At 42.8% G+C, this 15,317-nt stretch overlaps 1 protein-coding gene and 1 non-coding gene across 5 annotated transcripts in view; both read left to right on the top strand.

Annotated features, from left to right (window-relative positions):
• LOC135707343 (matrix metalloproteinase-2-like) overlaps nt 1–15,317 on the top strand; it is a 961,657-nt gene that overhangs the window by 272,680 nt on the left and 673,660 nt on the right. For all 4 annotated transcript variants that reach the window (XR_010518220.1, XR_010518222.1, XR_010518221.1 and 1 more), the window contains exons 2-3: nt 3,524–3,625; nt 13,463–13,668. Coding sequence is in view for 1 of the 4 variants with exons in the window: in XM_065229160.1 (XP_065085232.1) it covers nt 3,524–3,625; nt 13,463–13,668 (308 nt within the window). In the remaining 3 variants the exon portion in view is untranslated. The remainder of the gene's footprint in view (nt 1–3,523; nt 3,626–13,462; nt 13,669–15,317) is intronic.
• Nucleotides 2,931–3,003, top strand: TRNAR-ACG (transfer RNA arginine (anticodon ACG)). The gene has a single exon. It is a non-coding gene; the product is annotated as a tRNA-Arg (tRNA).

The raw sequence follows: 15,317 nt of genomic DNA, 5'->3' as shown, positions 1-15,317 counted from the left end.
TTAAAAAAAAAACGTTAAAGTTAACGCTATACATTATCAACAGGAATTTATGGAGACAGTTGACAAACCAAGTGTATAAGTAATAATCGGAAAAGATCATTATGTGTTTAAAAAGGATGGAGTGCCCTGTCACACAGGAAGTTTGTTCAGAGATTATGATTTATGAGATAATTTGCCCAACTTTTAAGCCAAAGTTAAATGGCCTCCCAAAGGCCCAATCGACTTGATGCTTACGTCACATGACGACTTGAGTGTGAAACAATCGATAGAACTGTTTGCACACATCGAAGGTACGTGAGCAAATCGGCGATCATCTCTTTTCCCAGTGGTGTCGGGGGTGAATCCCCTCACCATCCCTCCCCAACAGGGAAGTTTGGTAAAGGAGATGATTAGCCCGATTCGTGCCTTCCTCAAAGTGGACCTTTGCTGGTTTTCTACTCTCTATGTATAATTTTCACACTGCCGTACTATAACGGAACTATCAACTCTATACTTTCATCTCCTGTTTTATCGTATAAAATGAACACTTTAAGTCGGATATTTTTCGTTTAGCATCTCCAAATAAAAGAAAACCACTCTGAACTTTTCACCAGTGAAAGATAAGAAATTTTCAAGTAAGAAAAAAGTTATTGCAAATCAAATGGTCACTCGGAAAACGGTTTTCACTATTTGCTATGCAATTATCTGACTCCCGTTTGCCCCAAACCTGTCCGATAATATGAACAAATCTCCATGTTTCTCAATATTTTCCGTCAAGTGCAATGTTTTGATTGATTTAAGGCGTAAGAATGTATTCTATTTCAACATCGTTCGACGTAAAACGTATTATATTCGAACAAAAATAATAAGAACCCTCAGCGATCAAATACACCTCGCTGATCAGTTTGATTCCGTTTTACGGTACTTGTGATTATTCCACTTGCCAAGGTTGTCCAGCTTGGATTGAAGATATTTTCGCCGGTTTGATTTTTGTGCTTTAGTCGTGGTTGGATCGACCGGTGTTGTCCATCGAAAATTTGAAAGGCAATCCAGTTTCCAACAACTTTATCTCAGACGTCATTTCGATTAGATGAACCGCTTTCGTGCTATGATTTATTAAACATATCAAATACGCCATTTTGAAAAATTAGGTGTGAGTTAAAATATCTGAAATCCACCACAATTTTGGTTCGTTGCCTCATGCGAAGTCTCATGAAATTCTGAGAGGTAAAATCTAAAATTGGTACTTTTTTCCGCTATTTAGCCTGGTCCTTGGAGCAATTGGAAGAATTTTTGGTTGCTGCTTAATGAGGTATGCAAGGGAAGAAAGAATTAGCTTTTTCTAAAATTGCTCAAACTTCTTACAGTTTCAACCAATTACGCCCAAAATTGTAGCGATAGATTTATTATGGCTCTTTGAACTTTTAGGCAGAGAAAAACAATCGTAAGTAAATAAATAAATAAGGCAGTACAAAATGTAACCACATTATCCTCTGGAGTGTCAGCTCTCTAAGGGTGTCACATCGGGATGGAAACCACCTGGCAACGCCACTTAAATTTTCAAGTAATTTTGCTAAATCATATAAATTTCATTGCTTTTGTTTACATCCTCTTAACACCGCTCACAAATTGGCGCATTTTTTCCAGAGTTAAAATGAGAACTCGTTTGTGACTTTCTCATTATTGGTTTACAATTGTTTGATTGAGCCAATATTTTGTAAAGATTGGAATAAGCTTGGTTAACTAGTAAGAAACTGATCAATATAAAGTTGAATTGGCTTTTGCTGCTTTCCCACATACGCGATTATTATGATGTTTATGTTTTCGTTGTTGAGGATGTTTACTATCATTAGTGATTGCAATTAATTGCTCGTACTTTTTCATTGGTACAAATACATTTGGACAGCCTTTAAAGATACATTTGTTATATTACTTTAAAATTTAATTTAAGGATAATATTTTGAGTGTTGATGCTAATACTTTATGTTTCGAACAAATCTGTTTATGGGACGTAAGTCTTGGTGTTGGTCCTGATCGTTAGATTTTTTTCACAGCTCCAGTTGGTTTTTTTTGACAACCATTTCGAGTGACTCCGCACCACGTTGACATTGATAGATATTACATTTTTTGTCGTGCTTGGAAACCAAAGGAAATCATGTCTACTTTCTATTGTTGCATATAACATTGCCTTAAAATGAAGTTATCGAGGGCTGAAAATCTGCCTGACGAGACACGTGGAATGAGACAAATGCTTATTAAAGGAATTGATTTTTATTGAACACTAATGTCGTTTTCGTTTTTGCGGTGTAGCACTGGTGTAGTATAAGCAGGAATAAGCGCGAGTCTTTGACAGCTCAACATCATTTGTTTGTAAACAAAGGTGCATCCTATATCTACACCCTAAAATATTTCGGTGTACGGCAGTGTAGCACCGGTGTAGCTACACCGCAAAAACGAAAACGACATAAGGCCTGCTTGTTGTTAGATGCAAATAAAATGAAAATATTTAACCGGTGAGCGGACAACACTGCGAGTGAACTATTTTTAGCTTCCAAGTAAAACACATTCATCAGTTGGATGAACCAGTACCAGCTGAGAAGAGCGACCCCCTTCGAATTCACATACAGACTGTAAGTGGGAGACTCTCTTTTAAGGTGTCTGCAAACATGAGCGTGCCTGGCGGGCGCGGAGCAAGATATGCGTGAGAATAAGAGAGCATAGTATACTGCTTTTACTCCTCTCATACCACCGCAAATCCCCCGCCGCGCACGCTAGACACGATCATGTGGGAAGACAGCTTCACAATATTTTGAACTCTCTTTCTCATTCTTACTTCTCTGCCATGTTTGTGGCGCTCATTGCCACTGCATGTTTTCTCTAGCAATGCCACATAGCTTGTCTGCTTCTACTGCGTAGAATTTGAAAGCTTGAGAGATCTCGCTTTCCAACCGGGTCCTGTGGCGCAATGGATAACGCGTCTGACTACGGATCAGAAGATTCCAGGTTCGACTCCTGGCAGGATCGCGAAAATATTTTTTTAAGTTTCAGATTTAAGGAAGGTTTAGAAAAACCGTACATAATAGTTAATTGTTGTTTTTGGGCCACCTATTTAGTAAAAAAAAACATTGTTTTTATTCATATGCACCGAAAATCCTTGAATAACCTGGGCAGTTTCGTTCACTTTCACGTTGAGTACCCAATTTTAAAACGATTTCCCACTTGGAAGCCGATAGATATAGCCTGATATAGCCGGGGTAGATGGTCAATTCTAAACGAGTTAGTTTTTTATGCACCCACCCGCTACGTGGCTGGAATTCAAAAATTGGAAAACGATCAAATCTGAGCTCGCTAGTGCGAAGGAATGGGATCGTAAAATTTTTACTTCGTCATTTCAGCACCGCATTCGGAAGTCGTTGCATGATGGTGTCCGTTTGCCGGGTCATGAATATTTGAATTGCATATACCTACCTACCTTGCCCTACCCATGTAACCAACACGTTCTCTAATCTTCGATTTATGTTCTTCTGTATTTTGTCACTTTCAGCAAAACTACTTGATGGAGTTTGGTTATTTGCCCAAATCGAACATTGAGACGGGCAATTTGCGGACAATGGAGCAGCTACAGGAAGCGGTGCGGTTATTTCAGGTAAGTTCTGATGATGTTTGAAATGGAAATAATTAGAAGTTAAAAATAAAACTATTATCTTGGTGTTGTTTAATTGGGCCTACTAAGCATGAATTTATTATAATTAACTAAACGTATGCGGACTTGTGCCATAACTGGTGCACTTACCTTCCAGTGGGATTTTGATTTTCGGAAAGTTTGCGTTGCCAAACACTGTGTTGCCAGACGAGCGGCATCGCGAGCCTTGGGAGAAAAATGGATTCCAGCTATCACATCGAGATCTCTTAAATTATGTTTGAAACTTGAACACAATTGAAGAGAGAAGGATTTCCGTATAATTCCTCTACCTTAATTGATTTTCCGTGTCAAGGACAAGCAATTATGAGTGAAAGTGAAATTGAATGTAAATTACAAATTCTTCTCTTTTTTTATGTGTACAGGTATTCCACTATATAGACACCAGCAATCAGCTATGTTTAAAACTGTCAATCAAAACAAAAATTCAAGATATTTAAATAACAATAATATTCGAACATATTTCTAATAGAGCATTTCCAGCCCAAAACGCAAACCGGTTGGTCATGAGTGTTTCCGATTTGAATGAAACATTTCTCACGTGTTCGCTGCTACTAATGGTTGCATTTTTCATTTAAATATTATTTTTTCCTCCAGAGTAACTTTTGAAAAGGGCGTATAAGAAAATGGATTTTTTTTTTTCAAAAAATCATAACTTGAAAACTATTGATCTGATCAAAATGGCATATGAGAAGAAGTTTTAAGTAGTTAAATTATCTTTGCGGAAAAAAATACACTGAAAGAAAAACTTAGTAAATTAGTATTTAAAAAACGTAAAACTATGATTATCTCAAAACACCCCCCCTTCGATCTTTATAATTTTTTTTTCAAGAAAACTGAAAAAATGCCCTAATATTTGGTAAAGAGTGTATACTGGTAACTTTCTTAAAAAAAATTTAATAATTTTTGAAATTTTTGTTGGTTTTTACAAGTTGGTAAAATTGCATATTTTTTAGTAAAATAGTAATTTATTTGTATTTTACGCATTATTTTCAAAAACATTGCATATATAAACTTTTTTCTTAAGTCCAGCCGTTCTCAAGTTAATGCAATTTGAAAAAAATAATTATAATAATTTTCTACATTTTGGGCCATTTTCAAATGTTAGTCGTGATGTCCAGCAACGAGATGTTTTTCCATGAATATATATTAAAAAACAGACAATTCATTCTCAAATATGGTAGCTGTCAGACTTACCCGTTTCTATTTAGACGCAGCGGAAAAGAAACAAGTTTATAAGTAAATACTCTCAAATATACCCAAATAATCAACAAACCCACTCATGTGCCTTTTTTCTGTCCTCTATTAGTTGTATACCTGGATAGAATTGTGTATGTCATAACAGAGGCTCAAAACATAAACAGGTAAACAAATATGTTATCAAACCTGTAATTGAGATAAATTCTCTAGGTACTTCTCTGACGTATACCATATTGTGCCTTAAGAGCTCATCCCGCGATATCACAACTACATAAAAAGGCACCCCGTGGAGGCTTCTTACACTCACACTTAAAAAAGTTTGCTATAATCAATTGTACCTAATGAAGATAGGTATAATGTCAACATTGTAATTATTCTGCTACATATATATATATATATATATATATATTGGGACGATCTTCACCTGTTCCATTCAGTTCATCTCTCTTAGCGTTTCAAGTTAAAAAGCAAGTAGTTTTTTACGATGGATAACAATTTCAAGTGTTGTAAACCTCCACCTAAATCAATTTCAAAGCATGACACAGTAGCAGTTCAGTTGTTTATCTCAAAATTATTAGAATTTTCAAAGTTGCAAATAACAGTCCAAAAGTGTATTTTTATGTCAGATGGAGCAGCATCACAATACAAAAACATAAAAATTTTTGCTAGCATTTGTGGATTTAAAGATAAGCATAATGTAGAAATTGAATGGCATTTTTTTGCAACTTCACACGGCAAAGGTCATTGTTATGTGATTGGCGGTACCCTTAAGAGAATGGCAACCAGAGCAAGTTTAGCTAAGCAACACGAGCACCCTATAACGAACCCTTAACAACTGTACGACTGGGCAAATAGTCGTAAAGAAGATCTTCAAACAAAAATGTCATTTTGTTATGTTTCTACGGAAGAATACAAAAAGGCTGACACGGAATTTGATCCAATTTTTAAGAAAGTGAAACCAATTCCTGGAACTCGAAAATATCATTGCTATATTCCAGTTTCAAACAACCAAATTGCAGTAAAAATATTCTCTAATTCAAACGATACACCCAAATTATTCAATGTATTCAAATAATATGAGTTGTCAAATAATATGAGTTGTAAAATAAAATAATAAATAGGGGAATTTACGTATTCTCGGCAACCTAAGCAGCGACCTTCTTTCTTTAGCCTTTTTCTCTAAGGAACGCACACATATGCAGTATTGGTTTGTTTACAATCTTTTGCTACCAGCTGCTCTAACACTTTCAGTCGAAAGAATTGTCCAAACACTGTTTTGAAACGCTTTTACAAAGCTCCAATCTTCTCTAGTGAGAGCGAGTATTGTCGGCAACCAGTTTTTCTTCGGCAACCGTTCCATTTGAACTGCATGTAAATCTGCTGTTCTATTATCGGCAACTCGAAATCAGCTACAATTTGTAGTGCGTGTGTTGCATTTCAAGAAAACCTTGCTAGATTGCTTTTTCTAAGTGGTAAAAGTATAGTCAAATTGAAGCTGAAAGCATAAAGAATCGTTTGCATGCATTCAGCGAAGTGTTTTCGTAAGAAAATCCAGTGAAAATAGTGTTTCAATTTGTATTGCCGAAAATAGTATGTCATGCCGAAACCGTCATTTCCCCTATATACTGTTTTTAATCTCAACAAATCTTTCATTTGACCACATCAACGTGCTTCTCTTCCGCTGCCTATAGATAGAAACGGGTAAGTCTGACAGCTACCATATCTGAGAATGAATTGTTTGTTTTTTAATATACAATCATGAAATAAAATCTCGTTGCTGGACATCTCGACAAACATTTGAAAATGGCCTAAAATGTTGAAAATTGTTATAATTATATTTTTTTAATTTGCATTAACTTGAGAACGGCTGGACTTAGGAAAAAAAATTCCATATGCAATGTTATCGAAAATTATGCGTAAAATCCAAATAAATTGTTATTTTTCAAGAAAATATGCATTTTCATCAACTTGTAAAAATCAACAAAAATTTAAAAAATTATAGATTTCTTTTTAAGGAAGTTACCAGCATACACTTTTCACGAAATTCAAGGGTATTCCATCAATTTTCTTGAAAAAAAAAAATTATAAAGATCGAAGGGGGGGTGTTTTGAGATAATCATCGTTTTACGTTTTTTAAATACTAATTTACGAAGTTTTTTCTTTCAGTGTATTTTTTCCGTAAAGATAATTTAATTACCTAAAACTTTTTTTTATATGCCGTTTTGATCAGATCAATAGTTTTCAAGTTATGTTTTTTTTAATAAAAAATAATCAATTTTTTTATACGCCCTTTTTAAAAGTTACTCTGGAGGAAAAAATCATATTTAAATGAAAAATGCAACCATTAGTAGCAGCGAACACGTGAGCAATGTTTCATTCAAATCAGAAGGGGTCGAGACAAAATTGACATTTTTTTTAACGATTTGAGCTAGAAATGCTCAATATTCATAATACAGTAATCACCAGATTGTGTCAGCCCCTTTCACGCTTTGGACTTTTATCTTTCAATAAATTCATAACCGTAATTGCAAATTAGAGGAAGTGGGGGTAAAGTGAGCATATAGGGCAAAATAAACAATTGAATATTTTAAGTGCATATGCATTCAAATATCAATCAATGCAACACTCAGGTCTTTCAACCAACGTACCTTTTACCTTTTAATTAATTTCCATTCATAGATTTTGAATGGTCTTATGATTATGCTCAATCAACTACTCAGCAGGCAACATTGGTGTTTCTGGCGCGCAGAATACAGTGTTGCCCACAAAACAGGTGCTTGATCATGCCATAAGATTATCAATCTCTTAAACAATTAAAAACAATATTCCGCAAAGTTGTAGCTGAGAAAATTTTCCATAAGAATAGCTATAGAAATTTTTAACTGTGGAATATAGAAGAAGGATAGAGTTTGGTTTGGAAGAAAAAGTTTGGTTTCCCCATAGTAATTCCCATATAAACTTCAAATGGTTTGTGTCCAGTCAGTTTCTTACCAAATCAGTTCAAACCTTGGTAAGCTAATCTAGACCCGATTTGGAACCGCTTGAGCACTGTGGAGCGAAAATGTCAAATTTTGCATCAGTGTAGGGTCCACCCCTCCGTTTTTGGCCCTTCATACAGCGATATTGTGAATTCAGATCGGTAGCTTTAATTGATCTTGCTAGTAAGTGGAGCTGGCTGGTAAACGGCTGGACAATGCGTACCATTGATACTTCGCGTATCTGCAAGTATAAAATAGACCCCACTAGCGGTCCTTAGCCTCTTGTCCAGTAACTCCTATCCCTATCTCCCCGCGGTGCCGGCTGGGGTACGAGTAACCATAGGGAAGATCGGGTAACCAACCCCGGTGGGACCTTGGTCGTATGCCGACAGGGAAGGGAGGGGGGGGGGACTCCTCTCTCCGGAGAGTGCAGTCTTCGAGCGTCTGTTCACCATGGAGGTGCGGCTCAAAACGGCGTCTGTTCTCCATGTTAGGAGCGGCTGATCAACGTGCTGGTGCCAGCGTGGGACTCTAAACAGTGCTGTGCACGATGGTCCCCGGCGAGACAATGGGGGTTGGTGCAGGCTCTACAAGCCAGCAGTAAAAAACAAAAGTACAGGAAGCAACCAATGTAAATACGGACCGGAATAATCGGCATAGACCCAAGCAATGGAAACGGACTAACGATTGGAAACTCGGAACATGGAACTGCAAGTCTCTCAATTTCTTGGGAAGTACCCGCATTCTTTCCGATTTATTGAGGGTCCACAAGTTCGACATCGTAGCGCTGCAGGAGGTTTAGTGGAAGGGATCGTCGGTACATACGTATAGGGTTGGTTATACCATCTACCAGAGCTGCGGCAATACACATGAGCTGAGTACAGCTTTCATCGTGATGGGCGAAATGCAGAAGCGCGTGATTGGGTAGTGGCCAATCGATAGCAGATTGTGCAAGTTGAGGATCAAAGGCCGTTTCTTCAATGTCAGCATAATAAACATGCACAGCCCTCACTTAGCAAGTGACGATGACGATAAAGACGCTTTTTACGCGCAGCTGGAACGGGAATACGACAGATGGGAGTACTTGCATGTCCGAACCTATACAACTCGAATAGCGACACGGCGTTCCTCCCGAGATTCAGTCGTACGAGCTCGTTGCATCCTCCTTCTCGCCTGGAGGCAAGACGCCCTGAGGATAGCAATCGACTGGGATAGGCTCTCCTAGGCATGGTTGTATCGCACGCCCTTGTCAGCGCTGCTACCAGTTCTTCCTCCGTCAGACCCGGGGTTATTCGCTCCCGCCTCAGTGCTTCGCCGAAGACCTCTTCCTCGATGAACGACGTCCGCCAGCCTCGAGCGCAGGAAGGATTCCCTCCTGCCACTCGCCGTACACCTTGCCCCACACTGTACCGAATCACCTGATGGTCACTATGGGTGTAACCCTCATCGACCCTCCAGTGTAGGTTGCCCTCCAAACACGGGCTACAGTACGTCACGTCGATGACGGATTCTGCACCATTCCTTCTATAGGTACTAACCGAGCCGGTGTTGGCTAGTACAACATCCAGTTTGGCCATTGCCTCCAGTAGGATGCATCCTCTCTGGTTGGTGTGGTGGCTGTCCCACTCCACCGCCCATGCGTTAAAGTCGCCCGCAATGACCACCGGTCTTAGGCCGACAAGTACCGCAGTGAGTCTGTCCACCATCTGCGAGAACTGCTCGATAGACCACCTGGGCGGAGCATAACAGTCGAATATACTCCATTAACCCTGGCGATCACGAATCCCTCGCTCGAGTTGGACACGACTACCTCCTGAATGGGGAAGCTCCCAATCGTGCATATCGCCACCATTTCCAACGTGTCCGTGACCCAATTCCCGTTGCCGGTTGGGACGCGGTACGGGTCGGAGATGATTGTGACATCCGCTCCCCATTCCGCTGCCGATTACCATAACAGTTGCTGGGCAGCCGAGCAGTGGTTCAGGTTCAACTGCGCTACCTCGAACATGGCTGAGCATTGCTCTTGGCCCATGGACAGCGTGCGGCACCTGCCATGTGGTTGGTAGGGGATTTCCCTTTCTCCGCGCATATAGTGCACCTTGGCGGCTTTTGGCAACCTTGTGCCTTATGACCCTCCGAGCAGTACCATCTGCACAGCTTGCTTCTGTCGGTGTTCTTGCAGTCCCGGGCCACATGGCCCTGACCTAAAGCAAGCTGTAACTGGTCGAGGAATACTCACGGGGCAAACCGACCAGCCCACTCGCTCCCTCCCTGTGGCTACCGTCTTTCTGGCATCAGCTGCCGAGAGCTTGACGGTAGCCACTTGGGTGGAAAACAGTCCCTTCCTCAAGGTAATCGCTGTTTGCGGTACCTCGACTTGGCACTGCTCCCTGAGCGCCGTGACTATCTCGGTCGCCTCAGTCACTTCGTCCAGGTCCTTGACCTGGATGGTGATCGTCGAGCCTAGCGACTTCACCTGCAGCCCCATTACCAACGACCTTCTTTGCCAGTTTCTGGTGGGCCGATCCCTGGTCTTTAGCGCCACGCTTGAGCACCAGAAGCATCTCGCCAGTACGAGTGCGCCTGATGCTCCTCACGTTGCTGCCGATCTCCGCAAGACGCTCGTCCGTTCTCATCTTCTTCAAAACTTCCGCGTATTTCGACGCTTTCGTCTTAAAGATGAGAGCCTCGCCCTTCGTCTTGTTCCTGTTCCGGGCAGAGCTGCTCTTGGGGGTAGTTTTGTCCGGGAGTTTCGGGGGAGCGCCCTTCTTACCGCCCTGCTTACCACCCTGCTTGGAGCCGCCATTTTTCTCAACTGATTTTCCATTCCCTATTTCAGTCCTCTTCTGCGGATTGTCCACTGGTGCAGTGGACTGATGGGCCACCGCCACGCACTCCACCTGGGCAGAGACTTTCCGTCTCTTAGGGCGTGCCGCGCCCTTTACTGGCGAGGGTGAGGGCCGATCGCGCTTCTGTCCCTGGGTAACGGCAAAGTGAAGGCCCTCGCTGGCCATCGTGTTGTTGCCCGCGAAGTTGAAGGCGTCCGTCTGGGTAGTCTTCGGCTACTTCTGTTCCGCCCTCTCGGCGACCTCTAGTCGCTTCCTAAGCCGCTCGTGGTCGTCCTGGGCCTCATTCACAGTTGCGCGGAGCTGTCGCAAGGCCTGCTTTAGGTCCTTCGCGAAATTGTTCCGCGTGTTCGTGAACTCGAGCTGTCCCGCGATTTCCAGCAACCTAGGGAGGGGCCCAAAGCTATTCATGGCTCTGATTAGCCCGGGCCCGTCCATCGGTTGCTTCTCCGGCTGTCCACCGATCTCGACCGTTGTCTCTGCGTCTCGCGGAGATTTCGGCCGCTTGTTCGGATCACTGTGTTGGGGAGATCTGGTTAGACCACCCTTCGCGAATGGATTCGCGGTCGCCTCCTTGGCGACTTGTTCTCTGGGGGTTTGGGTTTTGGAGCTTGTTTGATGATGTTCCATCATCCCGACTATTGGGTCCCCCTTAGACCGCTATCCTAACCGTGCAACTGGAATAGTCGCTGATTGATCCCCATGGGTGCCTATGCAAGCAGTGTGGTCTATGACAGGGGTTAACATAGGCCTTCATGGGGCGTTATGTTCAGAGCCGGATCGCGTAAGACGGGAATAACTCAACCGAACCTATTCCCACCGCAGTCTCCCAACTGGGTGGCACGGAAGGAACGTATTCTAAGGCCTGCCAGTGTTTTATGGGACGGATAAGTTGGCCACTTGTCTGCACCGACTGATAGTCAGGATCTGGGATACAGAACAGCTACCGGAGGAGTGGAAAGAGGGAGTTATATGCCCAGTATATAAAAAGGCGGCAATCTAGAATGTGAGAACTATCGAGCGATCACTATTCTTAACGCGGTCTACAAAGTGCTATCCGAGATCATCTTTCGCCGTTTATCGCCGCTAGCAAGCAGATTTGTGGGAAGTTATCAAGCCGATTTTGTGGACGGGCGATCTATAACGGACCAAATCTTTACGTTACGGCCGATCCTCCAAAAGTGTCGTGAATATCAAGTCCCTACGCACCACCTGTTCATCGATTTCAAGGCCGCTTATGATACTATTGACCGTGAAGAGCTATGGAAGATTATAGACGGGAACGGTTTTCCCGGGAAGCTGACCAGACTGATCAGGGCTACGATGGATGGTGTACAGTGCTGCGTGAAGATATCGGGTTCGTTATCGGACTCGTTTGAAGCCATGGACTTCGACAAGGCGATGGTCTTTCCTGCCTCCTGTTCAACATTGCGTTAGAAGGTGTTATAAAACGTGCGGGCTTTAACATGCGGGGCACGATCTTCAATAAGTCCAGCCAGTTCATCTGCTTCGCTGACGACGTAGACATTGTCGGAAGAACGTTTCAGGCCGTGGCGGAGCAGTACACCAGGCTGAAACGTGAAGCAGAGAAGGTTAGATTAAAGGTGAATACGTCGAAGATAAAGTATCTGTTAGCTGGAGGAACCCAGCCGGATAGGGCTCGCATAGGCAGAAGCGTGACAATCGACGGAGATGAGTTCGAGGTGGTGGATGAATTTGTGTACCTCGGATCATTGGTGACGTCGGATAACAACTGCAGCAGAGAAATTCGTCGGCGTATTATTGCCGGAAGTCGTGCTTACTACGGACTCCACAAGACCCTAAGGTCGGGTAAACTTCACCTCCGTACTAAATGTACCATGTACAAGACGCTGATAAGACCGGTAGTTCTCTACGGGCACGAGACGCGGGCGATGCTCGAGGAGGACCTGCAAGCACTGGGTGTTTTCGAACGACGAGTGCTTAGGACCATCTTTGGCCGGGTATGTGAGAACGGTGTATGGAGGCGAAGGATGAACCACGAGCTAGCGCAACTCAATGGCGAAACCTGTATCCAGAAAGTCGCGAAAGCTGGACGGGTACGATGGGCGGGACACGTTTTAAGAATGCGGGACAATAATCCCGCAAAAATGGTGTTTGCCTCGAATCCGGCCGGTACAAGACCAAGAGGAGCACAGCGAGCAAGGTGGTTAGACCAAGTGTAGCAGGATCTTGGAAGTGTGAGACGTTCATGAAATTGGAGACAAGCAGCCACGGACCGAGTGAATTGGCGTAACATTGTGATGCAGGTGCAATCCTGATGGATGTCGGACCAGGATAAGTAAGTAAGTAAGTGGAGCTGCATACAAGACAAGATCTTCGAAGGGATGGTGGCTACCTTACATACATACAAAAATAAACAAATGCAGCAAACGCTGCGTAATGTCAGTTCATGCACTGTATTAATGATAATTTTGTCCTTTTTGGCAAGTAGTAATACACCATATTTTCGACACGATTGAAGTGCATCTACTTTGATGTGATATCAGAATATTTTTTTTGCTGTGTACGTAGTTTTCTAAACTTATCATAAAAATTCAATCATCCCCTCCATATCATATATTTTCAATAATTTCTCCCGATTACGCATCTCTAATTCTTCCGAATGAATTTCAATCAATCTTCAATCATTACCATTTGATATTTATTCCGCTGTTCTTTTGATAAATTTACACTTCAAAAAGCTAATGGTGTACAATTGTCTGCTTTTCCCCTTCCAGTCCTTTGCCAACCTGGATCCGTCGGGCGAAATCAACCGGGAAACGTTGGAACTGATGCGGAAGCCCCGTTGCGGGGCTCCCGATCTGTCCAATTCCCTCGATTTCATGCCCTCGAACAGTCTGAGTCCACTTGGGTTCGATCACCGACGGCAGCGGCGCTTCATTATCCAGGGCCAGAAGTGGGAACATCCCATCGTAACTTGGAGGTAAGTGTTGTTGATAGTGACAGAAAGACAAGCATCAGCCTCTGCCGGGGCGTGAGAAATTGTGCGATCTATTATTGCCGCTATTCGATTTATTATCTGCGCGAAAGACAGGCAACTCTGTCCAATTAAAAAGCAATAAACAATCAATTAGGCAGGGTTCGGAAATGCAGTTTTCTGACATTGTCTGTTCGCTACTGTTGGTGGGAAAAACGGGTCGGTAAGGGGGGGGGGGGGGGGGGTGAGTGTAATTGACAAATTTCAATCGAGCGTCAGCGAAGAAGACTGCTGCTGACGCTGCTGTGGAGACGTACCGGCAAGTAGTCTTAATTATATCGGAGAAAATCAACTTACAACTGTAATTAGAACAAACTTCGTTCCAATATAAATATCTTGTTGCAATTCTCTGCCAGGGAATAATTCATCGTGTCTCTTGCTGGTTTCCATTTCACGCCGGACGTATCTCAATTTCCCTTAAAAGCATCCTGAAAATGTAATAAAGCTACAATTAAGTTCGAATTCCCATCGCTCCACTTGCTACCGGTGGTGGCGCTGGTGGTGGAGGCGGAAACCAAACCACTGACAGCCGCCCCCCGCACACCCATGAGGGTCAACGAAATCATTTTACCCCACACTTCGGCCTCATTGGCGCGCGCGATAATGAAGAACCACTCACCCGAGGCGGGCGGCTGCTGATAGATTTCCTTTGGCACTAACCTATTTTCGGGGGTGTCCCTGCCATCGCAGGAGGAAGCAACAGAAAAGATTGTATCAGATGTTCTCCTTCCATCCAGTGTCCTTCGTCTTTCCATTTGGAGATATGTATATGGGTGTATTAGGCAGAACTGTTGGCACTACGGGACAGCTGCACAGTTCATCAATTAAGATAGAATAACATCGTCGGAGCTGTTGTCGATGCTGCTGCTTCTGTTGGGGCCTAAAAATCGACGGACGACGTTACAATTTAAGAGCCTCTGCAGAAAGGGCTTCCGACCGACCGTGGGGAGAAAGAGCAATTAGCAAAAGTGCCTCACAAATTGACTGCCGGCCGGTGGCATTTCAAGGCTCAGCAGATGAGCGGTGGGAGGTGTTAACATTTTATCCCATTGGCTGCTACATTAACAAATTCTTTTGCGGCCAAAGAAAAGAATCTCTGCCCAAGGAACTTCAACAATAACGGCTGATGTTAGCAACAGTTTTCTCCGTTTCAGAGCTTGCGAGTGGAGCGAACCATTTCTATTTACATCACGTGCCGTGGTCACGTTGCGTGTGTGTTTTCTCGTTTGCCCTTTCCCGAATCCCCGTCTCATTCCAGATGCACCACAGGCCAAAGCCTTCGAGAGGTCCGCCCACTGCCCTAGGATAATCTGGTTTGGGTTCGCTTCGACGGAGATTTTCCGGATAAGTAAGTATATTTTTGCTGTGAATTTGAAATCTGTGCGGTAACATTTCACAAATGTTGTTGCCATTTCCGATTTACTCACTTGGATTAGGAAGAATGTGGGCAGCTTTGCGTGCTATTTTTTGCGTTACTCAGCGCAGCTTGATGATGTCCTTTCTTTAGATATTGTTGCTGTCTTGGTTGCAAATGCAATGCGAAGTTACCAAAAGCAATTTCCATGTAAATATATAAATGATCATAGTAAATTTAT

Source organism: Ochlerotatus camptorhynchus, unplaced genomic scaffold, assembly GCF_037179485.1.
Source record: "Ochlerotatus camptorhynchus isolate MF236.1 unplaced genomic scaffold, CSIRO-AGI_Acam_v1.1 ptg000308l, whole genome shotgun sequence".
Lineage (NCBI taxonomy): Eukaryota > Metazoa > Arthropoda > Insecta > Diptera > Culicidae > Ochlerotatus > Ochlerotatus camptorhynchus.
This window is presented reverse-complemented; position numbering and strand designations above follow the sequence as displayed.